The sequence below is a fragment of the Pseudophryne corroboree genome, chromosome 5 (genome assembly GCF_028390025.1).
Source record: "Pseudophryne corroboree isolate aPseCor3 chromosome 5, aPseCor3.hap2, whole genome shotgun sequence".
Taxonomy (NCBI): domain Eukaryota; kingdom Metazoa; phylum Chordata; class Amphibia; order Anura; family Myobatrachidae; genus Pseudophryne; species Pseudophryne corroboree.
The window spans coordinates 152105756-152123803 of record NC_086448.1 but is presented as its reverse complement, the minus strand read 5'-3'; the positions used below and the strand labels follow the sequence as shown (position 1 = coordinate 152123803).

Below are 18048 nucleotides of genomic sequence, written 5' to 3'. Positions count from 1 at the left end.
AACCGCATCTGACAATGTGAATGTGAAGTGATAACATCGGCCCAATCTGCAATGTGATTATTGATTACATCGCATGTATGTATCAATAATTGCATGCAGGGTCAGAGCTTGTAGAAAGCTCTGCCCCTGCGATGCTGCTCTGCAGACATATTGGAGTATTTTTTGTGAATAATGGGTGTCATTCCGAGTCGATCGCTCGCTAGCTAGTTTTAGCAGCTGTGCAAACGCTATGCCGCCGCCCACTGGGGAGTGTATTTTAGCTTAGCAAAAGTGCGAACGCATGTGCAGCCGAGCTCTACAAAAACAGTTTGTGCAGTTTCTGAGTAGCTCTGAACCTACTCAGCGCTTGCGATCACTTCAGCCTATTCGTGTCCGGATTTGACATCATACACCCGCCAAGCGAATGCCCAGCCACGCCTGCGTTTTTTCAGACACGTCTGCGTTTTTGCAAACACTCCCTGAAAACGGTCAGTTGACACCCAGTAATGCCTCCTTCCTGTCAATCTTCTTGCGGCTGCCAGTGCGAAGGAAAACTTCGCTAGAACCTGAGCACAACCACAAAGAGCTTTGTACTCATACATCGCGCGTGCGCATTGTGGGGCATACGCATGCGCAGAAATGCCACTTTTTCACCTGATTGCTGCGATGCGAAAATCGGCAGCGAGCGATCAACTCTGAATGACCCCCAATGACCGGAGGCACAGAGAAGAGCATTAGAGCACAGATCACCGGGGGGATGTAAAGATATATTTAAAAAAAACTTTTTTTTTTACATGGTGATCAGCCTGTGGTCTTATTAGAGCTCCCGCTCCCGACTGGAACCAGCTCCCGAGTGGAACCGGAGAAAAACTGTGAATAACGCTGTCTCAGTATAGTGTTATTATTACAGGGCTGCCTCCGGTATATTTCACTTTTTTTTTTTTTTTTTTTAAACTCAGCCACATTATAAATTCAGCCACATTGCAATTCCCATTATAAGTATGGGAAAAGCGATCTGGTTACTAAAAAAAATAATTAAAAGGTTTGGAGCAGTTTTTCATGAAAACTGCTCCAAAAGCCCTATACAGGTTGAGTATCCCTTATCCAAAATGCTTGGGAACAGAGGTATTTTGGATATCGGATTTTTCCGTATTTTGGAATAATTGCATACCATAATGAGATATCATAGTGATGGGACCTAAAACTAAGCACAGAATGCATTTATGTTTCATATACACCTTATACACACAGCCTGAAGGTCATTTTAGCCAATATTTTTTATAACTTTGTACATTAAACAAAGTGTGTCTACATTCACACAATTCATTTATGTTTCGTATACACCTTATACACACACCCTGAATGTCATTTAATACAATATGTTTAATAACTTTGTGTATTAAACAACGTTTGTGTACATTGAGTCATCAAAAAATAAAGGTTTCACTATCTCACTCTCACTCAAAAAAGTCCGTATTTCGGAATATTCCGTATTTCGGAATATTTGGATATGGGATACTCAACCTGTAAGACATTTAAGTAATACTAAAATAATGTGAAAAGGGTGCAAAAACACCCTTTTTCACATTTAGTAAAAAAAATGTTGATAAATCTGCACCTTAATTTTCTTTTCATGATCTCAGGATGATTTTACTTACCAAATGTAAAGTAATAATATAGCTGTGGGCGCAGAGCAGGCTATCTGGAACAGCCTCCAGTTTCGGATGCCATAACCAACTCCAGCTAACGCCATAAGTCCAACACCAAAACAAGAATGGACGGTGACTGTGGCGTATACACGTTGGGATGATCCTACCCACTCGGCAACTGAAAAGAAATAATTCTTATTATCTTACATCTGATGTGTTCACTGCACACCTAAGAAATGTTTCTTTCACAAAAATAAAATAAATCATCAGGTTGCTCAATGTCTACAACATTTTTATTCCCATATAATCCTACATGACATTTTGTATGACATTGCTTAGACCCACCTCATAGGCTGCATTGCATGCCAGAAAATAAACGCGTGCAAATCTTTGCCTGTGGCCCTTATCTATCAGCATGCATTTGCAACAGCCCCAACCTTCGTGCAAGAGATCAGTCTGCTAACTGATGTATCTCCCCATACACTCACCTATGAATGGCGCGCAATTCCATTTACATGCTCACGGAACACTTAGCCTATGTGCGATTGCCCAGTTACATCCCCTAAGACACAGGCGAAGATGCTGCTGAGATGTGTTACCACTCTATATTAGCCCTATTTGCCCAAAACTGCATATAGGGCCTGATTCATGTTTGTAAGTAAAGCACATTATCAAGCAACATGGCAAAACCAAGGTGCACAGCAGGTGGGGCAGATGTAACATGTGTAGGTTGATTAGGGGTGGAAGGGGTGTGTTCAAACTTAAATCTAAATTGCAGTGTAAAAATAAAGCTGTCTAACATTTGTAGGCTACATACAAAAGCAGCCAGTATTTACCCTGCACAGAAAAAAATATACCCCTCTCAAATATAAATCTCACTACACGTTACATCTGCCCATGATGATTTCCTCTCCGGGAGATGCCCGGAGAGGAGAAGCAGGTGGATGATGAAGGGGGCGGGGCAGACTAATCGTGCCCTTAGGCCCTGTCGCCCGTGGGGAAAATGCAGTGATTGGGGCATACTTGCATAAGGGGAGGGGCTACAATTATGGGATTACCATATAGTTGCATAATTAGGCCCCACCCCCTCTGCAGGGACTGATGGTTCACTTTATTTATAGGAAGTGGGCGGAATGCGGGAAGGGTGTCCATTCTTCCGGGTGTGTGGGGAACTACCCAAAGAATCGGGTGTCTCCCGCAGGAACCGGAAGAGTAGGCAAGTATGCACAAGCCCCACCTGCAGTGCCACATTGTTTTACCCAGTTGCCTGAATATTTGCTTTACTTACAAACTTGAATCAGGCCCGCTACACATGCTCTGAGTGAAAAATAGCAGTATGAGCATCCATTTAATGCGATAAACTCCCTTCAGTAAACATATTTTATTATAGTATAAATTGTTACATGTCTGACTTGTAATTCCTAATATGTCTAATATGTAATTCCTGATATGTCTTCCATTGGGGGACACTGTAGACAGTCAGTTGGTGTATAATGGGTGCACAGGAGTGTGGGCACTTTAATCTTAAAGATGTGTCAGCACTTCAGTTTAATTGAAGTCATCTGGCAACACAAGAGCTATGGTGTTAGGGAGCTTTGCAGCTCTTTATAAACGCTTGATAAAAGATAAGGGCTACAAACCTGAGCAGATTTTGGTAAAGAACCACTCACAGCAATGGTGGCTGTGGGGAAATTGGGATCGGTACTGAAGGTACAATAGCCAAGGATGCAGCTTCCATAGGTGCAGGGAATGCAGCTGCTATGGGGCCATAAACTGAGAGGGCCCCATCTTCCCTGTCAAAGTAACATGTGTTATATTTTTCATCATGTGGAGGTACATAGGGGCCCTTACTGACTTTTGCCATGGGGCCTACAACATATCTAGTTATGCCCCTATCTGCTCATTGTAATGTGGTATAAAAAGAACTGGAGGGCATTATAAATATAATGGTACATAATATGAAGTGGTGCACTGTAATGTGACACAATATGAAGTGGAGGCACTATACAGTGGCATAATATGAACTTATGTCAGCACTGCAATGTGGCATAATATGAACTGGGGACACTGTACACATATGTCATAATGTGAATTGGAGGTGCGGTGTTGCATAATATGTACTGGCAGCCCTCCAATGTCACATAATGTGAACTAAGGCACTGCTATGGTCATAAAATCTTTGCATCTTTGGCTGCAAGCATGTTTTGTTGCTAAGTATGTTAGTGCAAAGTATGATGATATAATCTATGGAGATATACGGAGATAAAAAGGAGAGAAACAGAAGGACAATAGACTTTCACCCCCACCTCAACAAGAGACCTGCAAACAACATACTACAGTGAGTTATCTAAATCACTACCAGCAACGCCTGCAGCCTGCACAGCCTGGACACTAAACTACCTGTCTGATTACGTAACAGCCCTACTGCTCTCACACACTGCTCACACTCCTCAGTTACACAATCTACAACCACTGTGTATCCATCTCAGCCTTTCCGTTCCTTCCATTATTTCTTAAAATCCTGTTTGCACTGTCTTTTGCTTTCACTACACCCTGCATTCACCTTGTTCATTCTATTCTACACCCACACCACTCTATTCCTCTGAACAACACTACTGTACCGAATTATGGCTCCTCGATCCTGCCCCATACCAATCCTCACTGCCAGGTCTCGCCCCTCAAATTCCAAATCACCCACATACACTCAGAACCCAGCCAGCCTTATCCCTATCTCCCCTGTCCCCTCCCTTCCTTTCTCCTGTGCACTCTGGAATGCTAGATCAATCTGCAACAAGTTGCCAACTATCCACGACCTCTTCATCTCCCACTCTTTTCACCTTCTCGCCATCACTGAAACCTGGCTCTCCTTCTCTGACACCACCTCCCCTGCAGCCCTCTCCTATGGAGGCCTCTCCTTCACCCACACGGTCAGACCTGATGGCCACCAGGGTGGAGGCGTGGGCATCCTTCTCTCCCCTAACTGCACCTTTTGTGTCATCCCACCTGAGCCCTCCCTCACCTTCTCCACCTTCGAGGTCCACACTATCCACCTCTTCTACCCCATTCACCTCCTTGTGGCAGTGATCTACCGCTCCCCTGGCCACTGTTAAACTTTCCTTGACAACTTTGCTGCCTGGCTTCCCCACTTTCTCTCCTCCAACCTCCCCACTGTCATCCTCTGTGACTTTAACATCCCTATTGACATCACTAATGCTGCTTCCACTAATCTTCTCGCCCTTTCCACCTCCTTTGGACTTTCTCAATGGACCTCCACCCCTACTCACAATCTCGGCCACTCCCTCGACCTTGTCTTCACCCGCCGATGTGATCTCTCTGATTTCTCCAACTCTTCCTTCCCTCTCTCTGACCACCATCTGCTTTCTTTCACCCTCTCATCCTCCTTCCTCCTCTCCACGCCCAGACCCACCACCACCAGACGCAATCTAGGGTCTCTCAACCCCACTTTCATGTCCTCCCTCGAGACTTTCCTCTCTCCTCTTTCCACTATGACTTGTCCCAACCAGGCAGCCTCCTTCTATAACTCTTCCCTAACCGCTGCTCTCGACTCTGTGGCCCCCCCTCTCCTCTGTCCCCCTCCGCCGCTCCAAACCCCAACCCTGGCACACCAAACTAACACGTTTCTTACAAAAATGCTCACGCACCGCTGGACGCTCCTGGAGGAAATCTCACTCTCTGCCGGACTTCCTCCATTTCAAGTTTATTCTCTCCTCCTACAGCTCTGCTCTTTCCCTCGCCAAGCAATCCTTTTTCCAAGCACTCATCTCTTCTCAGTCCTCCTGTCCACGCCGTCTCTTTGAAACTTTCAACACTCTCCTTCGCCTCCCTTCTCCTCTCCTCCCATCCTCCCTCACTGCCACTGACTTTGCCTCCTTCTTCATTTCCAAAATTGAGGACATCCAACACGACATCTCCCGCCGTCACCCCTCTGCTACCCCCCTGCCCCCTCTATCCCTCCCCTCCATCTATCCCACCATGTCCTCCTTCCGTCCCACTTCAGAAAAGGAAGTCCACTCCCTCATCTTATCCCCCCCCTCCACCTGCCCCCTGGACCCCCTTCCCTCCCGTCTTCTCCGCTCCCTCTCCCCCACTGCCTGCTCCCACCTTGCTCACCTCTTTAACCTGTCCCTCTCTACCGGCATCTTCCCCTTGCCATTCAAACATGCTCTGGTCTCACCTATTCTCAAAAAACCCAACCTCGACCCCTCATCACCCACTAACTACCGCCCCATCTCTTTCTCCCTTTCGCCTCCAAATTACTTGAACGACTGGTCTACAGCTGTCTCACAAGCCACCTCTCTGACAACTCCATCTTCGATCCACTACAATCTGGCTTTCGCCCACTCCACTCAACTGAGACTGCCCTGGTGAAAGTCACCAATGACCTGCTTTCGGCCAAATCCAGGGGCCACTTCTCTCTGCTCATCCTTCTGAACCTCTCTGCTGCCTTTGACACCGTAGATCATCCTCTCCTCCTGTGCACACTCCAAAATGCTGGCCTCTCTAGCACTGTCCTTGACTGGTTTTCTTCTTACCTCACTAACCGCTCCTTCTCTGTGTCTGCCTCCAGCACCACCTCACACCCTTCCATCCTTCCTGTTGGTGTCCCTCAGGGTTCTGTCCTTGGACCCATTCTGTTCTCCCTGTACACCTCTTTCCTGGGTGCGCTCATTAACTCCTTTGGTCTTCAATACCACCTCTATGCTGATGACACACAACTCTACCTCTCCTCTCCTGATCTGTCCCCATCTGTCCTCTCCCAGGTTTCCAGCTGCCTCTCCGCAATCTCCTCCTGGATGTCTGAGCGCTCTCTGAAGCTCAACATGGACAAAACTGAACTCACCATCTTCCCCCCATCCAGAGCAACACCCCCGACCAATATCTCTATCATTGTTGACAACACCACCATCTCCCCCGTTCCCCAACTCTGCTGCTTGGTTGTCACTCTTGACTCCTCCCTCTCCTTTGCACCCTACATCCAAGCTCTGGCACAATCCTGTCGTTTCCAGCTACGCAACATTGCTCGTATCAGGCCATATCTCTCCCAGAGTGCTACTAAACTCATCATCCACTCACTGGTCATCTCACAACTTGACTACTGCAATGTTCTCACTGGCCTCGCTTGCTCCCATCTTGCTCCCCTCCAATCTGTCCTAAACTCTGCAGCTAGGCTTATCTTCCTCTCCCGCCGCACCACATCTGCCACTTCCCTTCGCCAAAATCTACACTGGCTCCCATTCCCCTACAGAATCCTCTTCAAACTCCTCACCCTCACATACAAGGCCATCTCTAATTCCACTGCTCCCTACATCTCCAACCTCCTCTTCCTTCATACTCCCTCCCGCCCCGTACGGTCGACCAATGACCGTCGCCTCTCCACTGTCAAGGTGGTCACTGCTTCCCATGCTCGTGTTCAAGACTACGCCTGTGCTGCTCCCCTTCAGTGGAACGCACTCCCCCGCTCCATTAGACTTTCCCCGACCTTGCAAAGCTTCAAACGGCACTAGAAACCCACCTATTCATTAAAGCATACCCTCCCGATGCATAACCCAGGACTGAAGCTGCGCCTCCACCCCCTGCCTCATGCCCCCTGCCTCATGCCTCCATCTCAGCTTTGCTTGCATACTGCCATCAGGCTAATTCCCGCTTGCCTGCACCTTTTGTCATCTGTCTGTCGCCCCTCCCCACTAGATTGTTAGCTCTTCAGAGCAGGGCCCTCTTTCCTCTTGTTATCTAAGCCCTCATCTAGACACATTTCACTCGCAGCTCTCCCCTACTCAAGACCATCTTTACCCTGCAAGTAAAGGCTCATCTCCATCTATGGCCACCAGCCTCTAGTAGTACAATGATCAATCCCTCAATGCTTACATCTTAGCTATATTATGTCTTGAGAATGTGTGGTGCTCTATGTTACCTGTACTCTATTTCTGTTATTTATTTACTGTAATGCTATGTTTTGTCTCCCTGTACTGTCCTTTGTACGGCGCTGCAAAACACATGTGGCGCCTTATAAATAAAAATGTAATAATAATAAAATGAACTACGGTACTATTTTGATGCATAACATTATCAACTGCTGGGGAGAGGTGTCTCTCTAGAAATATTGGGACAGGGGCCCCTTTGAAATGTTGTTATGGGACCCACAAAGTTCATCCACAGCCAGGCCCCTGCTTCCAAATATGTGCAACCAGAAGAGTAAAGTCTCCGCCAGGGAAGGCAGCCCCCGAACCCTTGTGCAGAGGTTGCTTAAAAGGCAGCACTATTGAGGGGTGTGGAATGAAAAGTTGACATTCAGTAAGTGGACATTCAGAATAGCAACACCAGAACATCAACGTGCAGTTTTTTTGGGGGGGGTTTTGTATGCATATTTTAGCCTAACATTAACCCTAACCCTAAAAATTACCCAAAAATGTCCTGTCGAGATTTTGGTTCAACATTATGAACATGTTCACATTTTACATAGTGACAAAACAACCTGAATGTGAACATGTCAACATTCTAGTGTCGACATGCTGAATGTCAACATTGTGATTGGGTGCCTCCTGAGCAACCTAAAGAGCTATAGTGGGCTCTGGGATTTAGGGATTATATCCATTAGAGGAACAGTACATGCCTGTACAGGGTAATTTAGTATGGGAAAGGTGTGTTCTTCCCGCCTTATGCACCTACTCTTTGTCAGGCTCTCATAAATTGTGTAGAGGCCTGCCAGAAGCTGCAGCCTTTTTGGTGCTCCAGCATTGCCAAAAAAATGTCCCTGTCTGCTGGTGGCATTTGGTTTAGTGGGGTTGCTATTTAGTCATGAGACTTTTATTGGCCAGGAACTTGTTGAATCTGTGGCAAACACTCTCATAGAAGGAAAGAAACTGGGGGGATAGGGGTCCAGGCGACCAATGGTGTTAAAATAAGTGTTTAAAAAGAAAAACTATGATATAATAAAAACGGAGAGAGGTAAAAAGATTTTTGTAAAAAAATTAGTTTATACAGGGATACTCAACCTGTAATACATTTATTTTTAGGAGACATACAAATTCTTTAACATGAACACATAAATAAAAATATATATTTGTTTAAAAAAAAATAGTAGTATGTATAAGAAATGGATGAGGAATAAAAAAAAGTGTATATATGAGGAACGGACTATTAGAAGCTATAATAAATATATACATTATCTTATCTTAGGCTGGAGAGTCATAGAGGAGTATCCAATGCGTTTTATCAGTCTGACTTCATCAAGGGACCCCTTGATGAAGTCAGACTGATGAAACACGTTGGGTACTCCTCTATGACTCTCCAGACTAAGATAAGCTAATATATATTTCTCTGACGTCCTAATGGATGCTGGGAACTCCGTAAGGACCATGGGGAATAGCGGCTCCGCAGGAGACTGGGCACAAAAAGAAAACTTTAGGACTACCTGGTGTGCACTGGCTCCTCCCCCTATGACCCTCCTCCAAGCCTCATTTAGATTTTTGTGCCCGACCGAGCAGGGTGCAATCTAGGGGGCTCTCCTGAGCTTCTTAGATAAAAGTTAGTTTTAGGTTTTTTATTTTCAGTGAGACCTGCTGGCAACAGGCTCACTGCATCGAGGGACTAAGGGGAGAAGAAGCGAACCTGCCTGCTTGCAGCCAGCTTGGGCTTCTTAGGCTACTGGACACCATTAGCTCCAGAGGGATCGAACACAGGCCCAGCCTCGGAGTCCGGTCCCAGAGCCGCGCCGCCGGCCCCCTTACAGAGCCAGAAGCAAGAAGAGGTCCGGAAAATCGGCGGCAGAAGACATTAGTCTTCATCAAGGTAGCGCACAGCACTGCAGCTGTGCGCCATTGCTCCTCATGCACACCTCACACTGCGGTCACTAATGGGTGCAGGGCGCTGGGGGGGGGCGCCCTGAGCAGCAATATTAACACCTTGGCTGGCAAAAATACATCACATATAACCCCCAGGGCTATATGGATGTACATTAACCCCTGCCAGAATCCATAAAAATGCGGGAGAAAAGTCCGCGAAAAAGGGGCGGAGCCTATCTCCTCAGCACACTGGCGCCATTTTTCCCTCACAGCTCCGTTGGAGGGAAGCTCCCTGGCTCTCCCCTGCAGTTAATACACTACAGAAAGGGTTAAAAAGAGAGGGGGGGGCACAATTTAGGCGCAGTATACATATATATATGCAGCTATAAGGGAAAACACTTTTTATAGGTGCTATCCCTGTGATATATAGCGCCCTGGTGTGTGCTGGCATACTCTCCCTCTGTCTCCCCAAAGGGCTTTGTGGGGTCCTGTCCTCTATCAGAGCATTCCCTGTGTGTGTGCTGTGTGTCGGTACGGCTGTGTCGACAGGTATGTGGAGGATAATGAGGTGGAGGCGGAGCGAATGCCTGTAAATATGTTGTCACCCCCTGCGGGGTCGACACCGGTGTGGTTGAACTTATGGAAGGATTACGTGAAAGTGTCAACTCCTTACATAAAAGGTCGACGACACAGAACAGCCGGCTACTCAGCTTGTGCCTGTTCCAGCGTCTCAAATGTCATGGGGGGCTCTAAAATTGCCCGCTACCTCAGATAACAGACACAGATGTCGACACGGATACTGACTCCAGTGTCGACGTCGATGAGACTGGTGTACCCTCCAAATAGGTCCACCCGTTACAGGATTGAGGCAATGAAAAATGTATTACACATTTATGATTATACCCCAGGTACCACATAAAAGGGTATTGTGTTTGGTGAGAGAAAACTATTAGTAGTTTTTCCTGCATCTGAGAAATTAAATGAGGTGTGTGAGGAAGAGTGGTCTTCCCCCGGTAAGAAATTGATAATTTCTAAAACGGTTATTGGCAGCGTACCCTTTCCCGCCAGAGGATAGGTCACGCGGGGAAACACCCCATAGGGTAGATACAGCGCTTACACGCTTATCAGAAAAGGTGGCACTACCGTCTCCGGATACGGCCGCCCTGAAGGGACCTGCTGAAGGAAAGCAGGAGGTTACCCTATAAGATATAGTCACACACTAGGGCATTATATTGCGACCAGCCGTTGCTTCGGCATGGATGTGCAGTGCTCCCGCTGCGTGGTCAGATTCCCTGTCGGAAAATAACTATGGATAGGGACAATATTTTGCTGAAAATAGAGCATATAAAAGACGTGGTCTTATACATGCGTGATGCACAGAGGGATATTTGCCGGCTGGCATCAAAAATAAGCGCTAGGTCCATTGCCGCCAGACGGGGGTTATGGACTTGGCAATGGTCAGGCGATGCCGACTCGAATCGGCACATGGAAGTTGCCCTATAAGGGGGTAAAACTGTTTGGGGATGGTTTTTCAGACCTCGTTTCCACAGCTACTGTTGGGAAATCGATTTTTTTGCCACAGGCTACCCCACAACAAAAGAAAGCATCGTATCATCAAGTACAGTCCTTTCGGCCCCAGAAAAGCAAGAGGGCTAGAGGCTCATCCTTTCTGCCGAGAGGCAAAGGTAGAGGAAAAAGCTGCAACATACAGCTAGTTCCCAAGAGCAGAAGTCCTCCCTGCGTCCGGTAGGTCCACAGCATGGTGCGGGGCTGCTCAGGCGGACCCGGGTACGGTGGGGGCCCATCTCAGAAATTTCAGCGGACAGTGGGCTCTCTCACATGGATCCCTGGGTCCTTCAAGTAGTATCTCAGGGGTACAGGCTGGAGTTCGAGATGTTCTTCCCCCCGCCGTTTCCTAAAATCTGCCTTACCGGCACCTCCCTCTGCCAGGGAGACGGTGTTGGTGGATATTCAACGCTATAATCACAACAAGTGATTGTCAAGGTGCCCCTCCTTCAGCAAGGAAGGGGTTACTATTCCACAGTGGTTGTGGTACCGAAACGTTTCGGTGAGACCCATCTTGAAATTAAAATACTTGAACTTTTATATCAGAAGATTCAAGTTCAAGATGGAATCGCTCAGGGCGGATATTACGAGCCTGGACGAGGGGGATTACAGGGTCTCCCTGGACATCAAGGATGCGTACCTGCATGTCCCCATTTACCCTCCTCACCAGGAGTACCTCAGATATGTGGTACAGGACTGTCACTATCAGTTCCAGATGCGGCCGGTGGAATTGTCCACGGCACTGAAGGTCTTTACCTAGGTAATGGCAGAAGTGATGATACTCCTTCGCAAGAAGGAAGTTTTTATTATCCCGTACTTGGACGTTCTCCTGATAAAGGCGAGGTCCAAAGAACAGTTGGTAGTGGGGGTAGCACTCTCTCGGGAAGTGCTACAACAGCACGACTGGATTCTCAATGTTCCAAAGTCACAGCTGGTCCCGACGACACGTCTTCTGTTCCTGGGAATGTTTCTGAACGCAGACCAGAAAAGAGTGTTTTCTTCCAGTGGAAAAAGCCGAGGAGTTGTCATCTCTAGTCAGAGACATCCTAAAACCAGGACAGGTGTCGGTACATCAATGCACACGAGTCCTGGGAAAAATGGTTGCTTCGTACGAAGCATAATTCCATTCGGAAGACTCCACGCAAGGACGTTCCAGTGGGACCTGTGGGACTAATGGTCCGGGTCCCATCTACAGATACAACAGCGGATAACCCTGTCAGCAAGAAACAGGGTGTCGCTGCTGTGGTGGCTGCAGAGGGCTCATCTACTAGAGGGCCGCAGATGCGGAATACAGGAGTGGGTCCTGGTGACCACGGATGCCAGCCTTCGGGGCTGGGGTGCAGTCACACAGGGAAGAAATTTCCAAGGAGATTTCGCTTCACATAAATATTCTGCAGCGAAGGGCCATTTACAATGCCCTAAGCCAAGCAAGGCCCCTGCTTCAGAACCAGCCGGTACTGATCCAATCAGACGACATCACGGCGGTCGCCCATGTAAACAGACAGGGCGGCACAAGAAGCAGGATGGCGATGGCAGAAGCCACAAGGATTCTCCGATGGGCGACCTACACCCAGGAGAATGGGGACTTCATTCAGAAGTTTTCCAAATGCGGGTAAACCGTTGGGAATGACCACGGGTGGACATGATGGCGTCCCGCCTCAACAAGAAGTTGAAAAGATATTGCGCCAGGTCAAGGGACCCTCAGGCGATCGCTGGGGACGCTCTAGTGACACTGTGGGTGTACCAGTCGGTTTATGTGTCTCCTCCTCTACCTCTCATACCCAAGGTACTGAGAATAATAAGAAGGCGAGGAGTGAAAACCATACTCGGGGTTCCGGATTGGCCATGAAGAGCTTGGTACCCGGAACTTCAAGAGATGCTGGCAGAGGACCCTTGGCCTCTGCCGCTTAGACAAGACCTGCTGCAGCAGGGACCCTGTCTGTTCCAAGACTTACCGCGGCTGCGTTTGACGGCATGGCGGTAGAACACCGGATCCTAAAGGAAAAGGGTATTCCGAAGGTAGTCATCCCTACCCTGATCATAGCCAGGAAGGATGTCACCGCAAGACATTATCGCCAAGTTTGGCGAAAATTTGTTGCTTGGTGGGAGGCCATGAGGGCCCCGACGGAGGAATTTCAACTATGTCGATTCCTGCACTTCCTGCAAGGAGGGGTGACGTTTGGGCCTCAAATTGGGGTCCATCAAGGTCCAGATTTCGGCTCTGTCGATTTTCTTCCAGAAAGAACTGGCTTCACTGCCTGAAGTTCAGACTTTGGTTAAAGGAGTACTACATATTCAGCCTCCTTTTGTGCCTCCTGTGGCATTTTTTGGATCTCAACGTGGTGTTGGATTTCCTAAAGTCGCATTGGTTGAGCCACTTAAAACCATGGAGCTAAAGTATCTCGCGTGGAAAGTGGTCATGCTGTTGGCCTTGGCCTTGGCCAGGCGTGTGTCAGAATTGGCGGCTTTGTCATGTAAAAGCCCTTATCTGATTTTCTATATGGATAGGGCAGAGTTGAGGACTCGTCCTCAGTTTCTCCCAAAGGTGGTCTCAGGTTTTCACTTGAACCAACCTATTGTGGTGCCTGCGGCTACTAGGGACTTGGAGGATTCCAAGTTGCTGGACGTAGTCAGGGCCCTGAAAATTTTATTTTTCCAGGACGGCTGGAGTCAGGAAAACTGACTCGCTGTTTATCCTGATGGCACCCAACAAGCTGGGTGCTCCTGCTTCTAAGCAGTCTATTGCGCGCTGGATTTGTAGCACTATTCAGCTGGCGCATTCTGCTGTAGGATGACCGCAGCCTAAATCAATAAAGGCCCATTCCACAAGGAAGGTGGGCTCATCTTGGGCGGCTGCCCGAGGGGTCTCTGCTTTACAACTTTGCCGAGCAGCTACTTGGTCAGGGGCAAACACGTTTGCAAAATTCTATGAATTTGATACCCTGGCTGAGGAGGACCTGGAGTTCTCTCATTCGGTGCTGCAGAGTCATCCGCACTCTCCCGCCCATTTGGGAGCTTTGGTATAATCCCCATGGTCCTTACGGAGTTCCCAGCATCCACTAGGACGTCAGAGAAAATAAGAATTTACTTGCCGATAATTCTATTTCTCGTAGTCCGTAGTGGATGCTGGGCGCCCATCCCAAGTGCGGATTGTCTGCAATACTTGTACATAGTTATTGTTAACTACTCGGGTTCTTGTTGTGAGCCATCTATTCAGAGGCTCCTCTGTTATCATGCTGTTAACTGGGTTTCATTTCACAAGTTGTACGGTGTGATTGGTGTGGCTGGTATGAGTCTTACCCGGGATTCAAAATCCTTCCTTATTGTGTACGCTCGTCCGGGCACAGTATCCTAACTGAGGCTTGGAGGAGGGTAATAGGGGGAGGAGCCAGTGCACACCAGGTAGTCCTAAAGTTTTCTTTTTGTGCCCAGTCTCCTGCGGAGCCGCTATTCCCCATGGTCCTTACGGAGTTCCCAGCATCCACTACGGACTACGAGAAATAGAATTATCGGTAAGTAAATTCTTATTATTTATTATAGCTTCTAATAGTCCGTTCCTCATATATACCCTTTTTTAATTCCTCCTCCATTTCTTATACATACTACTATTTAAAAAAAAATCTATATATTTTTTTTTATTTATGTGTTCATATGTTAAAGAATTTTTTATTTCTCCTAAAAATAAATGTATTATAAACCAATTTTTTTACAAAAATCTTTTTACCTCTCTCCGTTTTTATTATATCATAGTTCTTATTTTTAAAAACGTATTTTAACACCATTGGTCTCCTGGACCCCTATCCCCCCAGTTTCTATCTTAAATTAAACAGTATCTTACTAATGCTGAATTTTTAGGGGGTGGCTGACACCCTATAGTATTTAAAGGAGTGTTTTATAGCTGTCCGTATTGGATTATTATTTTGTTTCCTCACTTTCACATGTGGCGCTATACTTCTATTGCATATATCTAACTCTCATAGAAGGGTTAGCAACTTAGCCTCTTATGTACAGGGCATTATTGAAGGTTCTGTTCAGAAATGTTAAAATATCCCAACTACATTATTTCATGTAAGCTTAAGGGGTATATGCAATTAGCGGCGAATCGCGGAAATTTTTCGCCCATTTTTTAATTCGACCGTCGAATTCCGGCAAGTGGGTGCCGGAATTCAACATATTCAATAAAAAACGGATTCGACAGTCCCGCTGTCGAAAAACGGCCGATTTGACGGATTTTGATCCGATTTTTAAAAAACTGGATAAAACGGTAAAAAAACCCGGAAAAAAATTGCGTGGGGTCCCCCCTCCAAAGCATAACCAGCCTCGTGCTCTTCGAGCCGGTCCTGGTTCTAAAAATCCGGGGGGGAAAATGACAGGGCATCCCCCGTATTTTTAAAACCAGCACCGGGCTCTGCGCCTGGTGCTGGTGCAAAAAATATGGGGGACAAAAAGAGTAGGGGTCCCCCGTATTTTTTACACCAGCATCGGGCTCCACTAGCTGGACAGATAATGCCACAGCCGGGGGTCACTTTTATACAGCGCCCTGCGGCCGTGGCATTAAATATCCAACTAGTCACCCCTGGCCGGGGTACCCTGGGGGAGTGGGGACCCCTTCAATCAAGGGGTCCCTCCCCCCAGCCACCCAAGGGCCAGGGGTGAAGCCCGAGGCTGTCCCCCCCATCCAAGGGCTGCGGATGGGGGGCTGATAGCCTTGAGAAAATTGAAAGAATATTGTTTTTTTCCAGTAGTACTACAAGTCCCAGCAAGCCTCCCCCGCAAGCTGGTACTTGGAGAACCACAAGTACCAGCTTGCGGGAGAAAAACGGGCCCGCTGGTACCTGTAGTTCTACTGGAAAAAAAATACCCAAATAAAAACAGGACACGCACACCGTGATAGTAAAACTTTATTTCACACATGTCGACACATACATACTTACCTATGTTCACACGCCGACCTCTGTCCACTTGTCCAAGTAGAATCCACGTGTACCTGTGAATAAAATTATACTCACCTGATCCAGTGTCCAGATTATAATCCACGTACTTGGCAAAAAAAAAAAAAACGAACACCCGGACCAAACGGACTCAAAGGGGTCCCATGTTTACACATGGGACCCCTTTCCCCGAATGCAGAGACCCCACGTGACTGCTGTCACAGAAAGGTTTCTTCAGCCAATCAGCGAGCGCAACGTCCTGGCACTCTGCTGATTGGCTATGCGCGTCTGAGCTGTCAGACAGCGCATCGCAAAGCCTCTCCATTATATTCAATGGTGGGAACTTTGCTGACGGCAAAGTTCCCACCATTGAAAGTAATGGAGGGAGCTGTGCGATGCCCTGTCTGCCAGCAGACGCGCATACAGCCAATCAGGTGAGTGCCACGAAGTAGCGCTTCCTGATTGGCTGAAGGGACCTTTCTGTGACAGCAGTCACGTGGGGTCCCGGCATTCATGGAAAGGGGTCCCATGTGTAAACATGGGACCCCTTTCAGTCCGTTTGGTCCGGGTGTTCGTTTTTTTTTTTTTTGCCAAGTACGTGGATTATAATCTGGACACTGGATCAGGTGAGTATAATTTTATTCACAGGTACACGTGGATTCTACTTGGACAAGTGGACAGAGGTCGGCGTGTGAACATAGGTAAGTATGTATGTGTCGACATGTGTGAAATAAAGTTTTACTATCACGGTGTGCGTGTCCTGTTTTTATTTGGGTATTTTTTTTTCAGTAGAACTACAGGTACCAGCGGGCCCGTTTTTCTCCCGCATGCTGGTACTTGTGGTTCTCCAAGTACCAGCTTGTGGGGGAGGCTTGCTGGGACTTGTAGTACTACTGGAAAAAACAATATTCTTTCAATTTTCTCAAGGCTATCAGCCCCCCATCCGCAGCCCTTGGATGGGGGGGACAGTCTCGGGCTTCTAGTGACTAGTGACTAGTTGGATATTTAATGCTACGGCCGCAGGGCGCTGTATAAAAGTGACCCCCGGCTGTGGCATTATCTGTCCAGCTAGTGGAGCCCAATGCTGGTGTAAAAAATACGGGGGACCCCTACTTTTTTTGTCCCCCGTATTTTTTGCACCAGCACCAGGCGCAGAGCCCAGTGCTGGTTTTAAAAATACGGGGGATCCCCTGTCATTTTTCCCCCCGGAGTTTTAGAACCAGGACCGGCTCGAAGAGCCCGAGGCTGGTTATGCTTAGGAGGGGGGACCCCACGCAATTTTTTTTCTGGTTTTTACCATTCCATTTAAAAAAAAAAATATATATATATATATATATATAGATAGATAGAAAAGAGGCACTCAAACAGTCATGATAAATGAAAAAATCTCATGAATATTTATTTTCACCCAACCATGGGCATTTCAGGAGGAATCACATTGATGGTGGTGGCTCAGCAAAAAAATTCATTGAATAAAATGCAGCTTATACAGCATCATCAAATGCTTTTTCATAAACGAGTGTCTTGCATATAGAAAGGATGTGATAAAGATCAAACCAGTACGTCCGTCGACCTCGGTCCCATGTGGACCGTTCAAGACCCGCACACCAAGTCACAGTCACCTTCCACCATCCAGAGCCATCCGCGAGCAGACATCCAACATACACAAAACCAATTTTATAGCCCACTAAATACCTCGTTACTCACTGCAGCTGATCAGAGTTCATCACCCCACTGCCAACGGCGTGCGTCTCAGCCTACTGCGCATGTGCCAGACAAACACTTCATAGCGGATGTGAGCCGCGACGCGCGTGCGTTCCACAGCGCTGGGGATTTCCGGGTCAAACACATGACCATCCATGTCACGCCGATGCCGTACACGCTTCTGCGTTCCACGGTCCGGCTAGACTATGGATGTCATGTGACCCATTCCCCGATCCACATAGCCAGCCAGGCATAATGTCACATATGAATAGGGTCGTTGCCATAGTGCCCATGCGATAGATCCAGCAGACTGCCGTCTCCATGTATCATCACACGGAATCACAGAGGCTTTGCCCCCCACATTATTTTGCATTCAATCAATTACATCAATGAATGTACTATAGACACAGGCCCTCA

The 18048-nt window shown here is 47.4% G+C and overlaps 2 protein-coding genes across 5 annotated transcripts in view; one reads left to right on the top strand and one right to left on the bottom strand.

Annotated features, from left to right (window-relative positions):
• LOC134927411 (solute carrier family 22 member 13-like) overlaps positions 1-1783 on the bottom strand; it is a 69920-nt gene extending 68137 nt beyond the window's left edge. The window contains exon 1 of the mRNA XM_063921825.1: positions 1638-1783. Within this exon, the coding sequence (XP_063777895.1) occupies positions 1638-1732 (95 nt within the window). The 5' untranslated portion in view covers positions 1733-1783. The remainder of the gene's footprint in view (positions 1-1637) is intronic.
• Positions 1-18048, top strand: part of LOC134927409 (xin actin-binding repeat-containing protein 1-like) — a 559013-nt gene that overhangs the window by 122927 nt on the left and 418038 nt on the right. The window lies entirely within an intron of this gene.